A 20,304-nucleotide genomic window follows, 5' to 3' on the forward strand; every position below is an offset into this window, starting at 1 on the left:
TTAGCAGTAGCCTTCATTCTATGTATATGCCTGCTTATTAGGGCTTTCATACACCCCCCAAGCGGCATTATTACAAAGTCAGCTTATTGCCCCCAACAATCTGGGTCCTCATTTTACCTACCTCGGAAGGATGGAAGGCTGAGTCAACCTTGAGCCTGGTGGGATGCGAACCTGCACTGATTGCAGGCAGCTGGTGTTACTTAAGGAGGCATTAGCCCACTGCTCCACCAAGGCTCCTTTCCCCCCTCCAATTTCATTACCACATTTTTAATGTATCCTAATTACATTACCACATTTTTAATGTATCCTAATTCCTTCAATAAGTGAAATAACATTTTTAATATGTTTTCATGTATATACTGAGAATGTACTTTGAGAATCTTGATGCTAAGCTAATGGAATGATTGTACACATGGCTGGTTAAGCAAAGATGAAGTATCAGGGTGGGGAAGGCCATGGAGGGCCTAATGCCCACAAGGCCTCCCCAACCCACTAAGATACTGCATGCTTCCCCCACCCTTCCTGCCATGCTGGACTCGTCTAGAATAGATCCATCTCCTCTCTGCTGCGGTTTCTGCTGCTGCCCAGATTTGAGGCTGGGGAACACTTCCTCAACCCCCGCATGGCCTGAACCGGGCTCTGGAGGCCTTTTCCAGGCCGCTGACACCCGGATTTAAGGCCAGGGAACACTTCTGCAGTTCCCCCCCACACCTCCGTGACTGGTGCAAACGGCTAGAAAAACGCCTCCGAGGCTTGGATCAGGCCCTTGAAAGCTCTGTTCCGGGTGGCAGCAGCTTGAAGCAGTCCTCCAAGGGCTGGATCCAACCTCCTCCCCCAGCGTGACGAGCTCCGCCGGGCTGGTCGTGCGTGCGAGGGGCCTGGCCTTCCTCAGTTGAAGGCTTTAGGCGTGCTGTCAGGCAGAAAGGAGTTGGGGGCAGGAGCAGGAGACAGGCACCTAGAGAATGAAAGTTTCTGAGGTCCGTGATTTGGCACAAGTTTAAACACTCATGCGAGATCATGGACTCCAGAAACTTCCATTCTTGGTGCAAAAAACATTTCCAAGACGACTCTCCTCCAAAGGGAAAGAAACCGTGGCAGAGAGGATTTTTGCAAGGTAAGTGAGTCCGACGCAGCAGGAAGGGAGTCCCTGGGGAAGCAGTTGTGAGGAGTGGAGGGGGGAAATGGGGTGAATGTTGCAGTGCCACTGAAGTATCTTGTAGGGGAATGACTGCCATGGTGCTGCAATATTCGTAACTTCGGGACTTGCTCGTAAGCACTAGGGCGCACTCATCACGTAACTTCAAACAAGCGTTAAGTGCACACTCATAACTCGGGAATTACCTGTACACACCAGCATAGAGAGGTTTTTCTTTCCCATTGTAGGCTATTGGCTTTTCCTTATTTGTAATCAGATTTCAATACTTGGCTACACAATTGTTGCAAAAGTATCCAACAGTGTATGCTATTAGTTACATATGGTGACTATTTATTTATTGGATTTGTACCTGCAACTATCAAAAGAGTCTGCACTTTGCAGTTTAGTTATAAGAATAATATCCTAAAACATACACACTGTAGTACAAAATTAAAGACGATGGCAACATAGCTCCATCCATATCAATCATAGCATCTCGACTTTCAAAGGCACTCAAAATAATTTAGCTTTTAATAGCTTACAGAGAGATCAGTGTAATTTCCCTGGGTAAACTATTCATAATGCAGATGTACTCACTGAATAATAGTGCTTGTATGCCTTATCACCCTTACTGCAACAAATAAATACCAATACATTTCCTGACACATATATAAAAAAGGTAAAGGTTCCCCCGCACATGCGTGCTACTCGTTTCCGACTCTAGGGGCCGGTGCTCATCTCCGTTTCAAAGCCAAAGAGCCAGCGCTTGTCCGAGGACGTCTCCATGGTCATGTGGCCGGCATGATAGACGCCAAAGGCGCACGGAACACTGTTACCTTCCCACCATAGTGGTCCCTATTTTTCTACTTGCATTTTTACGTGCTTTTGAACTGCTAGCCAGGTCAAATCATTATTGCCCCTGTTAATGTAGTACAAAGCTATACAGCTCTTTATAATTGCACCAGGAGCTGAACAGAGAGCTGTTGTCAGGTCAGAAGTGTAATGCTGTTGCCAACATATGCCAGCCAGCATTTGGACTATTGCATTTTGGACTAGTTCTAACTTTTAAGTGGTCTTCAAATATAGCTACTTCTTGAATACATTGTAGTGATCAGCAAGAAACACCATTAGGTGGTCCTCCCAGTCCAAGTAAGCCTGCAACGGGCACAACAATCAGAGTTGCTGCCACTCTCTCCACCTGCCAGTACCTGTTCTTTTTGGGATATTGCACCACACAGCCGTTGACAGAACTCCTTGATGTACAAACAGTAGCTCTGTTCTGAATAGGGTTAGGGTTGTTTTGTTCCTTCTGGCCCCTAATAACTCTCAGATGCCAGGAGAAGCCATTCACAAATCTCTTGGATGTCCCAGGATCACCACGTAAAAGAAGATGAAACACTGCATAGGGGAGCAACTTACCAGGCCAATCTCTCCTCCCACTGCCCAAATGGAATGACCCACTAAAGAAACAGCAGAACTGCTATAAGATAGTGCTTTTAATCCCCAATCTTTTCAAATGGTCCAGAAAGATGCCACACTAAATTTTATAGAAGTCCCCCAAAAGATCTAAAAGAACCAGACATATGTCACCCTCATCCAGCTTCTAAAAAAGCCGATATTGTCTCATTCTATGTCCAGGCCTACATCCTGACCGAAAACAGTCCTACTAATTCACTTTCTCTATTATGCTCTTTTTTATTATTTAAAAAGTTTTACAATGCATTTTGACTTTAATCCCCCCCTCCCCCGCCCCTATCCCTCTCCCCCACTCCCTCCTCCCCCCCCCGGACTTCCCAGAGCTAAATACAGGGCATAAACTCAAAAAACAAACATAAACACCCCTATATTATCAACAATAAACTATAAATTCTATCTCTCTCTAGCTCATATAAAATGAATACAAACAATATTAATATTACAAATAAAGTAGAAAAGAAAAAGAGGAAAACAGAAAAAGATCTTTACTCAAAATAAATTTTCTTAATCCCAGTCCTTATTCATATTAATTTCAAAAAAAAAGGGAAAAGAAAAAAAAAACTTTCACCTGCTATTTGCATTCTCCCACCTTTCTATAATTTCCAAACAAATTCTCAGTTACGCACCAAAAGCGCTTATCTCTGTTAATCTTAATAATCTCCAACCAAACTAAACTATAATCTAAAATAGTTCTTGCGTGTATCACACCAAATGTCTCACAGTTCCAAATCATCCTTAAGTTCAAATAAAAGTTCAAATAAAAAGAGTATATATAAAAAAAAATTTTTTAAGCAATCTCTAAGACAACTTGTTATTAATTAGGAGCTTACATACCCACTCTTAGTTCAACACATACTTTAAGTCCGTAACCCTAATATACTTTTCTAGCAAGCAAATAACATCAATCTTAAATTGTATAAAATATTAAAAAAAAAGAAAAAAAACTTTCTTTCTCCTCTATAATAATTTTACTCCATTGACATTCTAATCTAAAAATTTAATCAGCAATCTTAACGCCCCAAAACTTTTGGAGCACCTCTGTCATGACCCCCAAAACTTCTTTAGACCGCTCTCCTCCTACATCTTCATTGTAAGCACACTTTGAAGATTCCATAACTTTCCGCTGGTCTTGCTCTTGCTCTCGTCTCGCTCTTCTTAGGGCGGCACGCGTCATCTTCTGACCTCCTGCAGCAACCGATGAGACTGTAGCTTGATCCCCTCCACCACCATTGTCCTCTGTCTGTCTGTCTGCAACATCTTGAAACTTTCCCACACCGTGTCCTTTTGCAACTTCCAAAAATGATAGGGGGGTTGCTTTTAACACATTACTATAAAAATCACGTGCCTGAGCCACAGTAACCAAACGATGTCTTTTACCTTCGTGCGTTGTCACCAACCCAACTGGAATCTCCCATCTGAACTTAATATAACGTTTCTTAAGTTCCTGTACTAGAAATGCGAAATCTTTCCTTCTCCTTAGGATCTTCGGAGGAATCTCTTTTAAAACCAAAACTTCTTGCTCAGCCACTACCAAATTAGTATCATAAGCAGCTTGAATGACTTCATCTCTAATTACTCTCTTTGTAAAATAGACTACCACATCTCTGGGTAACTTTCTCTGTCTTGCAATCCATGAATTTACACGAAAAACTTTGTCCATATTTCCCTCAATTTCAGATGCTGACTGGCCCAGTACCCCTTCCAGAGCCTCAGAAATCAGCTGCTTTAAATCTTCTTTACCATTCTCCTTTAAACCCCTAATTCTAATAGCATTCTGCATCTGATTATACTGAACAAGGCTCAATTCTTCATCCATTTTATCCCTTATATTTTCATTTTCTAATACTTTTGCTTCTAATATAGAGTTCTTTTGACTGAGATCCTCCACTTTTATATCCAGCTGTAGCACACATTCAGCTACGGATACAACCTTAGACAAGATGTCCACCCTCATTGCTCTCAGCTTCTCTTCCATCTTCTTCTCCAGTTTCTCCATTTTCTCCTCCATTTTCTCCTCCAATTTCTCCTCCAGCTTTTTCAACTTTTCATCCATCATATCAGACATCAGTTGTGCGTGCTTTCCAAGAGCGTCTTGTAAATCCTTAAGCGTCAATACCGGAGGAGATGCAGGAGGAAGCAAAGCTTGCAGTGAGGTCTCTTGCACCAGGGAAGACCCCGCATTCCGAAGAGCTTTAGAAGTTTTAGCCGCCATCTTCCCCCACTTTCACTTATTACGCACTTTCACTTTAAAGCTATAAAATCCATTGAGCTAGAGAATAAAAATAAAGAGTCCACTTCACCTTGACCTCCTGTACCGTTCTGCCTGCATCTTGATAATCAAAAGTATTTCCTTTTGGCAGGGGTGGTTGCTAACGCCTGGCTCTGCTCCAAGAATCCCAGAGCAGAGGCGCTGCGCAGCTCGGAGCAACCCAGGCTTCTCTATTATGCTCTTGAAATGTGCTGTAATTATATCCTCAGTAACTTTCCCAAGGGAAAGGATGCTAGCTTTTGGGACTAGAAGCCTTTCAGAATCACTCTCTTCTGAAGCCAGGTTGGACCCAGATCATCACACACTAATGATCTTCGAACTCAGGAGAGGATCCAATCTATAAGTGGCCAGAAACAGCCAGAGAGCACATTAACATAGCACCTTAACTCTACAAAATCAGTGGTTAACTGCCCAAATGCCCTCTGGAATTGATTTTGATCCCTAAAATCCTGTGGCAGACCATGTTGATTGGTTTACTCATCCCATATAGAACAATTAATCTTTCAACTAGGAAGAGATCTGACAAAGGGTGATAGGAATAACTTCCATATCCAGATTGCTAAGTGTCTAAAGCAAATACAACGTGTGGCTTCCTAAATCTGGAGAAGTGGATTCCAGCCTAATATGTCTGGTCCAGGATTATATGAGACAAGCCCATGGCTGGGATCCTGCCAGACTGCAGGAAGATCCCCAACTTGCTCCAACAGCCAATGTAAATACAGGCATTTGGGAAAATAAACATCTAACTTTCTTCTACATCCTGGAATACATTGTATAATATGTTTGTAAAGTACCATGAAACTTCTTCACAATTTCTACATTTACATTTTGGTAAATATAATCTTGCTATTGGATTGAATTGGGATTTTTACTGGAAAGGTCTAAGTGTTTACTGTTAATTGCTTCAGGTTCAACCAAGAGAAAGTGGGAAGAAAAACTGAAAAATGTTGAGGAACTAGCATCTTGCTATAAGCGGAGGCCTCTCTGTTCGAGTTACAAGCCAAAACTGTCCAGTCCATTGCAACCACCTTCAGTTTGGAAACTATTCTATCGGCAAACTCATGCATTTAACTTTGCCAAGACTTGTAAAGAGGTACAGTATTAATCAATAGGGCAGCATTTTTGACTATTGGATGTTAACAACTGTTATAGGATTTTGACAATTTAGAAATTAATCTCTTATTAATGATTTTTATTTATGAAATGTTCCATATTCATAAACACATATTTAGTCTGACTTTATGGTACAAACCCTTGGATATTAAAATATGAGCTAATAAGCTTAGGAAACAGCCACATTTTAAATTATATAGTGAAGAAACTGTGAAAATTAAAATACACGAAGCCAACTTGCTTCTATTTCTTTTGAAAGAAGTCAGAAATGGTCAATAACAAGTACCTCCTTCAATAGAAATGGCTTAATATTGCTTACAGAATTGTGGCTGAATCAGCATCATTAAAAAATAAAAGGTATAATTATACTTGGAGATATTTTTAGATTATTACAATTATCTGGAAGAAGCAGGACCATCTGTATATTAAGCAGAAACTTAGTACACTGGAGGATTTAGATATAATAAAAGGTAAAGGTAAAGGTTCCCCCGTACATGCGTGCTAGTTGTTTCTAACTCTAGGGGCCGGTGCTCATCTCCGTTTCAAAGCCGAAGAGCCAGCGCTTGTCCGACGACGACTCCGTGGTCATGTGGCCGACATGACTAGACGCCAAAGGCGCACGGAACGCTGTTACCTTCCCACCGTAGTGGTCCCTATTTTTCTACTTGCATTTTTACGTGCTTTCGAACTGCTAGGTTGGCAGAAGCTGGGACGAGTAACGGGCGCTCACTCTGTTACGCGGCACTCGGGATTCGACCCGCCAAACTGCCGACCTTCTGAACGACAAGCTCAGCGTCCTAACCCACTGAGCCACAGCAAATAATAAAAATACAAATACGTATTTAAAATTGTTTACCCGCGAAGTTCTTGCATGTTAAAAGCCCAAATAAGACAACAGAAATAAATAACTAGGTTTGGATATGATTTTTAGAAAAACATTTGTAGTTATGTATGTCATTGATGTTATTTCAAAAGGATGTTCATGTATTTGCTTTGGAAAAGTATGATGGAAATAATCAACGGCTCTATCTTGTGACAACATATACAGAACTTTGGTTCTACTACAGGTATGTCTGAAAATCAAGGACAAAATTGTTTATTGATGCACATTCTGTCTAGCAAAGTTTATTTATTCCAAAATGTATGTAGAATTGCAGTCTTTAGTATTTGTGGGTTATTTTCCCCATTATTATGAAATATAATGAATTTTATCAGATTTTTTAAAAAATAAAGCTTAAATTCAGACTAGCTAGCTTTTTGCTGTGATGCTGGTCAAACGTCTTGCACATCAAACTTCTTGCATCAATTCTTAAACAGCTTCTTGAAGTACAGGTAATCCCCGAGTTGCGAGTGTTCCCTTAGTGAAGGTTCGAAGTTATGTGATAAGCGTACCCTAGTGCTTACAATCAAATCCCGAAATTACGAATATAGCGGCACCACAGCAGTCATTCACCCTTATGAGTGGCCACAGTGGCATTCACTCTGGTTATTCCCTCCCTCCCCACCCCCACCCCGGTTTTCCCTAGGCACTGGGCCTTCAGTACTCAGCCTGCGAAGATCGAGATCCTTCGCTTTCTTGGCTGCTCCAGGCCTTTGGTGTGTTCAAAGAGAATGGAGGCCTAAAGTAACACAAGATCATGCAAGATCAGTAGCGAGAGTTCACGCTACTGATCTCGCATGATCTCGTGGTACTTTAGGCCTCTGTTCCGAGTGCCTCTGGAGGCTGAATCCAGGTGCCGGAGGCCTTTTCCAGGCTGCTGCCACCAGGATCTGAGGCCGGGGGATGCTTCCGCGGCCCTCTGGAGGCCCAATCTGGGGACTGGAGGCCTTTTCAACACCCTGCTGCCCAGATCTGAGGACGGGGGATGCTTCTACTGCCCTCTGGAGGCCCTATCTGGGCAAGAGAGGCCTTTTCCAGGCCACTGCCACCTGGAAATGGGCCTCCGGAGGGCTGTGGAAGCATCCCCCGGCCTCAGATCCGGGCAGCTACGGACTGGAAAAGGCCTCCAGTGCCTGGATGAGGCTTCTGGAGGGCCATGAAAGCATCCCCCGGCCTCAGTTCCAGGCAACCGCAGCCTGGCAAAGGCCTTCGACGCCTGGCCTTACTTCCAGGTGGCAGCAGCCTGGCAAAGGCCTCCGACGCCTGGATCCAGCCTGAGGAGGCACGCAGAAGCGTTCCCCAGCCTCAGATCTGGGTGGCAGCAGGAACCGCAGCAGACAGGAGACAGATCTTTTCAAGGTGAGTCTGCTGCGGCATGAAGAGAGGGGGAAGCATGACGTATCCGGGAAGCCTTGGGGGCCTGTTCCATCACTCGGTCCTCCATGGCCTTCCCCACCCTGAGATACTTCATGTTCACTTAACGAGCCACATGCATTTTAAAGAGCAGGGAGTGATTCACTCCTATGAGTTTTCAAGTTACAAATGGAATGGGCCGGCTCCATTACATTAGTAACTCGAGGACTACCTGTATTTAAAAAACACTGGGAGCATTCTGTTGTAGGAATAATAAATAACATGGATATATTTTAAATCTTCACTCTCAAACGTTTTGGCTTATGTAGTACCTTATATTTGGTACACCTGTGGTTTTATGATTTTAAGGTGGTCCTTTAAAAATGAGAAATGTACTAACAAGTCAAAGCCAGGATAAAAATAAATCTGATATATTACATTTAAATTAAGTAAATATAGTTAATATTTTTCCCATGCATTTAATGACTTTCCCTTTCAGTCTTAGTTGACAGTTTTTTGAAAGGCCTTGGGGATATCTAAGGCTTAATTTGAATAGCTAGAGATAATGTGTTCTTGATATAGTAACTCATGAAAGTCTGCCTAAATAAGCAGCTAACATTTGGCATTGTGGTTTTCTAGAGTTGTCAAGTCAGAAACCAAACAAACATGAAGGATTGTACAATTGTAAAATATTGTATAAAATATCTTGTATAATATTTCTGCAACATTCATACAGTTCTACATGTGTGCCCTGATTAGTATTCTTGAGATGGTTCTATAGATCACAGAGTTCTACTATGTTTTAGTTCCTGGCTGAGGAACCTAAGACTTTCCAGATCAGGGGAGTCAAACTGGCAGCCCATGGGCTCAATGCATCAGGTGCAGGCCATGCCCACCCCAGCTCCGCAAAGGCAAAAAATGTCACAATGTGTCATGATACATCACATGATGCGATCAAGTTTGACAGCTGTGTTCCAGATGTTACTGAGTTACTGAATGGCAATTCTCATATAATTCACCATTATCTGTGTTAGCTAAAACTGCTGGTAGTTGGGAGGGGGTAATCCTTAGTCACCAGTACTATACAGGGGAGAAGTTGAAATAGTTTACCTAATTATGATGACAATAATGTTTCTGGTGTTCAATATAGCAAATATGAAAGAAAACTGAGGCATTGCTATGAAGTTATCCCAGAAACAGCTGTTTGCAAACTTTACTTTGATTTGGAATTCTACAAACCAACAAATCAGGAAGCCAATGCAAATCAGATGGTAGCAGACTTAATTAAGGTAATTTTTTTAAAGAAAAATGCAATTAGCAACATAACAGCTTACAATTGTAATAATAGATTAATGTCAGAATTAATAGCCAATGGAAGCTGAAAATTGTCTATAAATTAAAGTTTAAATCTGAAAATAAGTTGCAGTACAGTTTTAGAAAATATTATTTGCTCGGAGAGAGGTGATATGTAAGAATTATGTATCTTGTATTAGGGTATCTTAAATTTTTACATATAAAAATGAATGTTGTAAATGTAAATGGGGAAGTGCATAGAATAGGTTCAGAAGAAGGAATGAAAATTAAATCAGTAGTAGAAATGCATCAACTTATGTATCTGAAACACAATACAGTCGGGCTCAAAATACATTCTGACATCTGAAAAGGGCTGCTGGGCTTAGAAGCAAAGCAAAGCTCAGACAAGAATAATACATGGAAATACTAGAGTGATAAGTTGAAAAAGAATCTATAGTGTACATGAAGTGTCCACAAAGTCATCAGGAATTAAGCCTGGTTTGAAGGAATTTATTTTTTACAGTGTCAGATGAGGAAACTAAATACAGGTAGTCCTTGACTTAACAACAGTTCATTTAATGACCGTTCAAAGTTAAATGGCACTGAAAAACGTGCCTTATGACCATTTTCACACTTACGAACGTTGCAGCCTCCCCATGGTCACATGATCAATATTCAGATGCTTGGCAAGTGGTTCGTATTTATGACAGTTGCAGTGTCCTGGAGTCATATGATCAGCTTTTGCGACCTTCTGACAAGCAAAGTCAGTGGGGAATTCAGATTCACTTAACAACCAAGTTATTAACTTAACAAATGCAATGATTCACTTAAGAACTATGGCAAGAAAAGTCATAAAATGGGGCAAACTCACTTAAGAAATGTTTCACCTAACAACATAAATTTTGGGCTCAGTTGTCATCGTAACTCGAGGACTATCTGTATATGTTTTTATATATCTGAATCTAAGTGGAGATTCTGGGAAAAGAGATTACATACTTTAACCTACCACATACTATGCGAATGACAACTGAAGTATCAACTATAATTTAAGAAAACAGTTCAAAAGTATTTGAATTATGTAACAATTATTATTTTTTGGTCAGTTAAGACCACCACTTTTTTTAAACCGCTACAATCCAAAGGGCATCCCATTCCCATGCTCTGTTGTGTCTGTAATATATCTGTTGATATAATCAAAGTGAACAGCTGAAAAGGTTGCTGTTTGAGGGAAAAGAAATGGCAGATGCTTCCCTGTAAATGGGTATGTATAAGGGGCTTGAGGGAGTCTTCTCTACATGTAATCTCTAGGCCACCATGCTTACCCTGGGACCATTTTATCACCACCAGCCCACACGCTCCTGGAAGAGAGCCAACCTTTTCAGATTTTTTTCAGGTCTGTAGAGGATACAAAATGGATGCCTTGCAGAAGGTTATGGCAGCCATTAAAAGATTCCTTAAATTCTGAAATGTGGGCCAGTTTTTCCTATTTGGCATAGAACATGAAAGGACAAAATGAGTACTTCGAGCCTCTTTCAAGGATTACTGATTTCACTCCTCAAATTCACTTTCCAGTTTCAAAACTTATTGTCCCACCTATTATTAGGAGATAATGAAGCCACAGCTACCGTACATTCTCAGTGGTTCTCAGAGACCAATTTTTTAAAAAAAAAAAGTTCTCAAAACCATAAAAATGTTATAGATTGCTGCTGGTATATGGAACTATTTTTTGATTGTTTGCCTTTTCATATGAACATACATAAATATGAAATGAAGTATCTTTGTGATTGTTTTCTTTTAGTTTATAGATAGAAAACTAGATGAATATTATGGAATAAAATGCTCAGCTGAAAATATTTTGAAATTGGATTCCAGCACTGAAGAAAAATATAGCTGTCATTTAATATTTTTATTTGAAAATGCTGCATTTAAGAATAATATCCACATAGGTAAATATTTCATATTTCAAATGCACATTCCAATCCAATTGCTTTTATAAACTTTATACTATTACGTGAATATTGTAACTAAACATTTTACAAGAGAAAATTACAGGTTTTATGGTGATTTTCCAAACGTTTATATATTGTTTTTCTCTATTCTGATTATTTTAAAGGTAACTTTTTAAGAACAATTTTGCAACCTGCTATTCTTTTAATTAAGAGTAAAGATGCAATGGACTCCCCAAAAATCAACTCTGTTGGTCAGTGTTATAAAACTACACCTGATTTGCCTACATGTCTTGACAACAAGAGTTTAGTCAAGGATGGATCTCAGAACTGGAAACTCAACTCTTACAAAATATCAGAAAAAGGGACATCAGAAGAAAATACTGATCTTTCTTTTTTAATAGTGAATAGTAAACAAGGAAAAAAGCAACTGTTTGTGGATCTTGGTAAATATTAACCTAAATATTGTACTTAGGCATTGCATAGCATGCTACAATTGTTTTAACATGGCAAACGTTTCTTTCCCTGAGACATGCAGCTTTGAAAACCGTAATTCTTGGCTTGTGTAGGGTTTACTACAGAATTAGCATATTGGGACAAACACAGAGCATTTCCATGTGGGTAACATGGTTAATGGATATGTTCTTAACTATGAAACTCCAAAGTGCCTGATAACATTTTAAGGTATAAAAAAGTCATGAACAGCTACTACAAATATATATGAGTTGGACAGCAATCAGGTATTGATTAGTTAAGAACACGATTGGCTTGTGTTGTGTGAATAGCTCCACTATTTTCAAATGTGACATTCACAGGAAAATAGCTGGCAAATACATCTGAAAGTCTAAATCTAGTATTATGTGTTTTTCTCTTAGTCTATAGAATAGGTTATGCACTCCAGGTAATATTTGAATATTGCTTAACCTTTTTCCCCCCAATATACTTCTATGTTTCAGAATTCTAGCTCAAATTTGAATGTTACATGGCATCTGATGCCACAGTGTAGGCCAGGCTCAATTTCTTCTCCATGTATGAAAATGAATCTTATAAGGGGGCAACAGGAAGAATACCTGTAGGACTTCTTTTGTACAATTATATGCACCTACAAATACAAAAAATTATAGGCAATTGTATCATTTTTGATATAATTTTTTGAAGAATTAATATGTGTAATATAATCTTCAGGTAATAGAGCAGAAATTCATTTTTGAATAGATTTTTAGAATTGAACTATCATCAAATTGGTCTTTAACACCGTATGTCCTTAAATTTATATTTTGCTGCTTAATATCCTTGTATTTTCATTTATGAACATTTATTATTTAAGAAAAAAGTAATTTCAGTGTCTACTAAGTGTTGCTTAAAATATTGTTCCCTTATCATTCAGACTAAAGAACATGTCAAAACTTGAAAAGTTCAAAATTCAGAACGTTAAATTCTGAGTCATAATAACTTGATTTGTGTTTAAATCAGTGCTTTCCGAACTTTTTCCTTCATTGCCCAAAAGTATTTTCATAGTTCAACAAATAGTCAGAAAGTTCAGGCTGCCCCAGGAGCTGTTAATACAGTTCTACAGAGGAATTATTGAGTCTGTCATTTGTACTTCTGTAACTATCTGGTTTTGTATAGCAACCAAATAGCACAGGTACAAACTTCAATGTATAATTAGGACTGCAGAAAAAACAGTTGCAACCAGCCTGCTTTCCACTAAGGACCTATATACGGTACAGGTCAGAAGGAGGGCTGAGAATATATCTACGGAGCCCTCACATCCTGGACATAAACTGTTTCAACTCCTCCCTTTAGGACCCTGCTATAGGGTATTGCACACCCAAACAACTAGACACAAAGAGAGTTTTTTTTCTCTTGGACCATCACTTTGCTGAATACTTAATTACCACAGTACTGTCTTAAGTCTAAGGATATCTCGGGCTGCCACAAAGAAGAGGGAGTCAAGCTATTCTCCAAAGCACCTGAAGGCAGGACAAGAAGCAACGGATGGAAACTAATCAAGGAGAGAAGCAACCTAGAACTAAGGAGAAACTTCCTGACAGTTAGAACAATTAACCAGTGGAACAACCTGCCTCCAGAAGCTGTGAATGCTCCAACAATGGAAGTTTTTAAGAAGAGACTGGACAGCCATTTGTCTGAAATGGTATAGGGTTTCCTGCCTGGGCAGCGGGTTGGACTAGATGATCTCCAAGGTCCCTTCCAACTTTACTATTATGATTATGATTTACCCATGTAATATGACTGTATTACTGTTATCCTTCTCATCTTTTCTACCATCTTCTCCTATTGGTATGATTATATTACTTTGTTGTTTGTATGAAAGCTTTTGCACTGGAGACAAATTCCTTGTGTGTCCAATCACACAGGTCAATAAAATATTCTAATAGTGTAGAAGAAGGAATGGCAGGGTGTAGAGAAAAGAGGGATCAATCCAGAAACCCTACGAAGTCGTAAGTGAACTATGTCCAATCCCCCCTGGAGCGCTCTTTACCCTTATCTGACTAACCAAGTGCTGACCGTTAATTGATAAGATTCCTGTGCAATAAATAAATTAACAATAAATCAGCTTAATTAAACCCTCACATGTGGACCTAGTCTTTTGCGCCTGACAAAGTTTTGTGTTCTTTACGAAAGCAGGTGTGGAAAATTCTACTTCATACATGTAGGTTTTTGGAAATGGCATCACAGCCTCCCCATCTACCACAGAGAATTGTGATATAGGAGCCTTGGTGGAGCAGTGGGCTAATGCCTCCTTAAGTAACACCAGCTGCCTGCAATTAGTGCAGGTTCAAGTCCCACCAGGCTCAAGGTTGACTCAGCCTTCCATCCTTCCGAGGTAGGTAAAATGAGGACCCAGATTGTTGGGGGCAATAAGCTGACTTTGTAATAATGCTGCTTGGGGGGGGGGCGAAAGCCCTAATAAGCAGGCATATACATAGAATGAAGGCTATTGCTAAGCACATTGATTTGTGCTTCTTAGATTGTAAGCCACCCTGAGTCTTCGGAGAAGGGCGGGATATAAATGGGATTAAAATATAAAAAATTAAAAAAATTGTTAACAAGAAAAACTTCAAATAATCCTTTTTTCAATTAACATGTTGCATTGACTGACCTAAGCTCAATCATTTATTTACCGTAATTTGTTGTTGTTGTTAGTTGCGAAGTCGTGTCCGACCCATCGCGACCCTATGGACAATGTTCCTCCAGGCCTTCCTGTCCTCTACCATCTTCTGGAGTCCATTTAAGCTCACGCCTACTGCTTCAGTGATTTAATTTGTATCCCGCCTTTATTATTTTGACAAATATCTCAAGGTAGCATTTGCTCTGCAAAACCATTTTAATGGGTTTGTGTGTTGTGACCCAAAGAAAATCACTTTTACCCAATTTGGGTAATTTACTTGGAAAGCACTCATTTAAATAAAAAGCAATCCTTCAAAGTAATTTTTTTTAGCAAACTTGTTTCAATAAAATGTTTTCTTTAAAAAACTGCCATATGAAGGAGAATCTTTGGATTCTGTATTTCTTTAAAAAATGAAGACAATTGTACTTTAACTTTTGAACTCATACACATGTATAATTTGCCTTTTCATATTTAAAGGAATGCAATGATAAATTGAAGACTAAACTTAAGTAGGGCTAAACATACTTATGCAGACTGAAATCCAGTCTTAAACATGCGTGTTGAAATAATCTGTATTCATGGATTTAAAAAAAACCCATACTTTCTATATTTTTCTTTCCTTAGGAGTATATACAAAAAATAGAAATTTTCGATTATACATGTCATCAAAAGCAGGACACACGGTCACTTTGAATATTGCAGAAGATAACAAGTTTGTTCCTAAACCTGTAAACAATTCTTGCATAGACGAACAGTATTTTTTGTCCTCCTTGATCTGCAATGTAAGGTAGTAACGTCAAATTACTGCATTATTTCTTTGTAGCAGCAGTGATTTCCTTTGTTTGTTGTCCTTTTGTCTTTTGAGAATGCTTGAGGCAATAGTATTTGATGCAACTGTGTTACACAGAATCATACTAGACTTTAAGCATGCTAAGAGTTACTAGTTTGAGGAGGTGGGTTTTCTCAGCTTCGGATCCTTGAAGATAAAATGCTCTGTCATAGAAGAAGGAAAACCTTGTCCGGGTTTGCTTCTCCTCTATTTCAAGTCTGCATCTTAAAATTTCTTTAAGTCAACTTCTGTCATTTTATATGTAGTATATATTGCAGTGAAAACACTCTTAGAATACTTTGCAAACTCAAAATAGTATTTTCTAATGAGCAACTATGGAATGGAAAAGATGAATAGGGAAGTATGGCTTGAAAAAAATTATGCTCATAATTCTTGTTGTTTTCCATCAGATTTTCAGACTGCTTAAAAATTTTGACCTGTGACAACCAAGAGCATTCGAGAGAACCATCCCTATATTTAGAAGATAAAATGTCAAGGAACTGTCTGGGTATTTCCATTACATTAAATTGAAATGTTGGTTCTAGTAATTGTATGGCACTGACATCAGTATTTGTATATAAATAAATGTAATTTTCAAACTTAACTGTGCATCACGAGTGCATTTTCATCAAAAAGTTCTGTGCTGTAAAATAACTATTGCTTTAAATTTCTGTAAGGTAATTGATGAAACAATATTGCAGATTTGAAAATGTGTTTTGCTTCTGAGCAAGATTAAGGTTCTTGCATTTGTAATATTGACGATGACTAATTATGAAAAGCAGCTTAGAAAATACTTACAGGTAGTTCTCAACTTACAATTGATAACTTCGCGTCCACTTGAAATTATAAGCTACCTGAAAAAGGGGACTTACAACCCAGATTTGTAGTTCTGACAGTCAACACCCCCCACCCCCAGACACATGACTGCAACTGGAGCTTAGCAACACCACTGCATTGATGGCAGTTTGAAGCATTTCATGGTTATGTGACCACATTTTACAACAGTTTTGCTGAAAACCAGTACTTCCAGTTTTTGGCAACAGTGCCCATACCAAACAGTGGGTTCACTTGTGACTCCCATGTTCATTTAATGACTGCCACAAAAAGGCTGTATAATGGGTGTCACATGACTGAAACATTTTTACAACTGTTATGACTTACAACTATAATAGGCAGGCTCCATTACAGTTGTAACTTGAGGACTTTTTGTACTGTATTTTCTAATACAGACTTAACTAGAGAGGATCAGTGCTCACGTTAATGAAATAAGAAATCATACTTTTAACATTTTTAAAGTACTTTTGTTTTAAAACACCAGGCATATTGTTACAAAATGTTAACCCACTGTATGGATTAATCGTAAATGTGCCTCCCAGTGCCTCATTCATACACAGTGCCCTTTCTTAGTTTGAAAATCAGGCTATTCCTGTTATTCAAGAGATGAACTAGCAAACATATTTTGATGTATAATGCAAATGTGCCCTATTGAAACCTAGCTGGTTCTTACTATGATTATTTTTTCTTTAAATTTGCTGATAATAAAGATGTAATTTTTTTACAGCTCCAGTAGAAGGATGCCATTGTTCACCTTACCCAGAAATTGATAATTTTGTTCGCACTTTAATCAAGAAAGATAATGTTCAAGGAGGTAAAAAAAATTGTACCTAGGAGAAATATGTTTTCTAAATGCACTTATACTGTTTTTAAGAAATAGACTGTCTTGTTTTTCAGGGATAAGAAGATGGAATTACTTTTCACTTGAACAGCTTATTGTATATGACATCTCCAACTATCGGTGGTGCAGAAATATTGGCAGAATGCACAAAAGTAATAATATAATGTAGGTTCACTTTTTTGTTACTCTTAATATCTACTTAATGTTTTGGAACCTGAATTATATTTATTTCATGGTATAGGCTTTTGTAATTATGTTTAGAATTTGCAAAGAAAGGTAATGGAAAGATTTGATGTATGTTGGAATACAGGGAATAAGTTTGACTGGTGAACATTTTTAGTCAGCATCATTACATGGCAATGAACATTCTAGATCTAATATATGGGTGTTTCTCTATGTTCATATACATGTGTGTGCATGCATGCAGAGTTCAGCATGAATAGTAAATCAAATTTCATTCAGTAATGCTTAATCTTATATGAATGCTCGTCCTATTTTTCTTAACAGTAACAGAAAAGGGGGAAATTAATTTCCTGGTACGGTATACAGAAATCAAATATTTATTTATTACGGAATAAACTTTGTCATTGTAAAATCATTTATGTTTTAAGGATTATAATAGATTTGAAAAATGAAAATTGGTATCAGAAATGTCATGATCCTATTTGCAGAGCTGAAAACTTCAAGTCAGAATGTGAGTACATTCTGTAATTATCACATTATATTACCTATTTTAAATAAATTATTGCTAATATAATTCCACTTGTATTCATGACATAGGTTTTCCACTACCAGCTGAAGTATGTTTGCCCTTCCTTTTCAAAGAGGTATATTTTTCTCTTTTAATACTGAAATTCAGCATAAAATAAGACATATGCTTAATCATAGAAGATAATTTCAAAATAGGAACTGATATATGTAATACTTTAGCAGAATTATATATAATACCATTTTATCTTTGTTTACCTTATAAGCAACTTAATTATTACAGCCATAAAACTTTACTAAATGTATTTTGTAATTATAAGGCTATATTTGGAAACCTTACTTTAGCAGTATGTGCTACATCAGTTGAAGCTTGTTGGAATCTGATTTCTAGGAATAGGTGTACAAAACTGTAAATGAATGAAGTTCAGCATGAATCCTTATAATTTGTTCAGTGTGCAATTAAAAACAGATTTGTTCCCTCCATTAGAGGAGGACAAAGTAAATAATATCAGTAACCTGGAATGGGAATAGTTGAGTAGAATATTTCTATATGAACTGAGAGATATGGAAGACTGCATTTAACTCTTTTAAACTGGAGTTGTCCCTCTATATTCTGCTAGTTTTAAGCAGCTTGCATACAGTTCTTTAAATTTGAAAAAAAATGTTTACAGTTCTGTGCAGAACAACATTCTTATGGAAACCACCTATTTCGAACAATAACTGCATATCAAAAACCATAAATATAACTAGTTTGTTTTCTAGAACAAAGTATCAGTACTTAAGAGTTTCTTTTCTACGGAGGATGGAGGTTGTTCTGTTAACCAGGTTTTGTTCCTCCCACTTGCTGTGATAAAGCTATAATTTTTTTCAGCATATCCCTATGGGAACAAAACAAATTAATACGGGCTGGAAAAGGGCACTGCAGGTGAAAAATAATAATAAAATATACAGTGGCTACAAGTTAAATTCCACCTCTCTCTATTCATCAAATATGGGACACCGCATAGATAGTCACAGTTCATCCTCTATAGCAGTGTTTTTCAACCTTGGCAGCTTTAAGATGTGTAGACCACTTTCCAGAACTTCTCAGCCTGTATACTCCACTATCATTCATCCACCCACCCGAGTCCTAAATACCCTCCCAGCAGTGTTCTGTTGCTCAGAGCGAGATATATGCCCTGTGAACCGCCCTGAGTCCCACCAAGGAGAAGGGCGGTATATAAATCAAATAAACTATAAACTATAAACTATAAGCCTAGAACTTTGGGGTTAGGTTTAGTCAGTATGTAATTGGTATGCTATAAGGTAATCTCACCAGAAAAGTATAATCTAATATTGTAAATTTTAATGTTTGCTCTTCAAAGGATGAAGATTATGTAGGTACAATAGGTGAAAATAACACTGAAGACAGAGCAAATACAGTTGATGTTACAGACTTATTGGACAGCATACCTTTTACTTCAATGCAAGAAAATAACAAGCTAAACAAGAAAAGTTCCAATGTTGAATGGGATCATGAGCTTGACACCTACCTTTTGGAAGCTTCTGAAGATGTGGAACTAATTGAAGCTACTGATATTTTTCATACCCAGAACTATACTGTGAATGAAATACCTGATGAGCTCCTAGCAGATGTTTTAAGAAATTATGAAGCAAAGGGGAGAAAGGAAAGTTAGAAAAATCTTGTGGATGAATTAAATATCACACTAGCAGATACATTTGGCAATACTGAAAACCTAGCAAAAAATTAATTTGATTATCTAAAACTACTCTGGCATTATGTATATAATAAATTTTGTGTCAAGCTACAAACCCTACTGTCTTTAGGACCGCCATAGTGTTTCTAGGCTTATCTACAGTTACGAAGGGAGGGGGCGGAATTTGGGATCCACAGGTGCTCCTTATCAACGTGAGAGCTGAAAATGCTGAGATGTTTTGGTTGGCTGAAGTTTCTTTTCCTAACAGTTGCTGGAAGATTAATTGGACAATGTGACCTGTCAGAGAGGGGAGGGAAAGAATTACTCTCTTCATTATCTATTTCCTGAAATATTCTCAGAGCTAGCTTCCTTTCTATCTTAACCGGTTTGTTAATGCCTAATACAGCCAGAACTTGACACTAAGCTAGCTTTCTAAACAATTCCAAGGATCCTGAGCCTCTACGCCCTTCTGGTACCCTCCAGAGGGGTGGTGAAGATTCAAAAGATGCCTGAAATGGAGCAGCATCTGAAGACAGTTCGGGATCGACCAGCAGGACTCCAGCTGGGGCTGAAAGCAGCTTCGTAACCCCACCGGCCTTGACATGCTCTGAGAGTTGAATTAAAGGAGCCAACCCCGATCCCGGATTGGACAAGTGGAGCAATGGCATTCAACCGACCCAAATTGAAGAAGTGGCAAGAGGGGATGCAGAAAACCACTGAAGCTGAATTCCCATTGCACCACCCTCGGCCCGAATGGGGCAGAGAGCTGGAGTGGTGGGAGTGAGGAGCCTCGGAGT

The 20,304-nt window shown here is 38.5% G+C and overlaps 1 protein-coding gene across 1 annotated transcript in view; it reads left to right on the forward strand.

Annotated features, from left to right (window-relative positions):
* Positions 1-19,876, forward strand: part of PRIMPOL (primase and DNA directed polymerase) — a 23,644-nt gene extending 3,768 nt beyond the window's left edge. The window contains exons 3-14 of the mRNA XM_083367347.1: positions 5,789-5,973; positions 6,969-7,060; positions 9,377-9,515; positions 11,318-11,465; positions 11,633-11,911; positions 15,223-15,385; positions 15,838-15,935; positions 16,989-17,075; positions 17,159-17,267; positions 17,714-17,796; positions 17,883-17,929; positions 19,175-19,876. Coding sequence (XP_083223473.1) covers positions 5,789-5,973; positions 6,969-7,060; positions 9,377-9,515; positions 11,318-11,465; positions 11,633-11,911; positions 15,223-15,385; positions 15,838-15,935; positions 16,989-17,075; positions 17,159-17,267; positions 17,714-17,796; positions 17,883-17,929; positions 19,175-19,486 — 1,742 coding nt within the window. The 3' untranslated portion in view covers positions 19,487-19,876. The remainder of the gene's footprint in view (positions 1-5,788; positions 5,974-6,968; positions 7,061-9,376; positions 9,516-11,317; positions 11,466-11,632; positions 11,912-15,222; positions 15,386-15,837; positions 15,936-16,988; positions 17,076-17,158; positions 17,268-17,713; positions 17,797-17,882; positions 17,930-19,174) is intronic.
* The last annotated feature ends 428 nt before the right edge of the window (positions 19,877-20,304 follow it).

Source organism: Vipera ursinii (assembly GCF_947247035.1).
Source record: "Vipera ursinii genome assembly, chromosome: 7".
Taxonomy (NCBI): Eukaryota; Metazoa; Chordata; class Lepidosauria; order Squamata; family Viperidae; genus Vipera; species Vipera ursinii.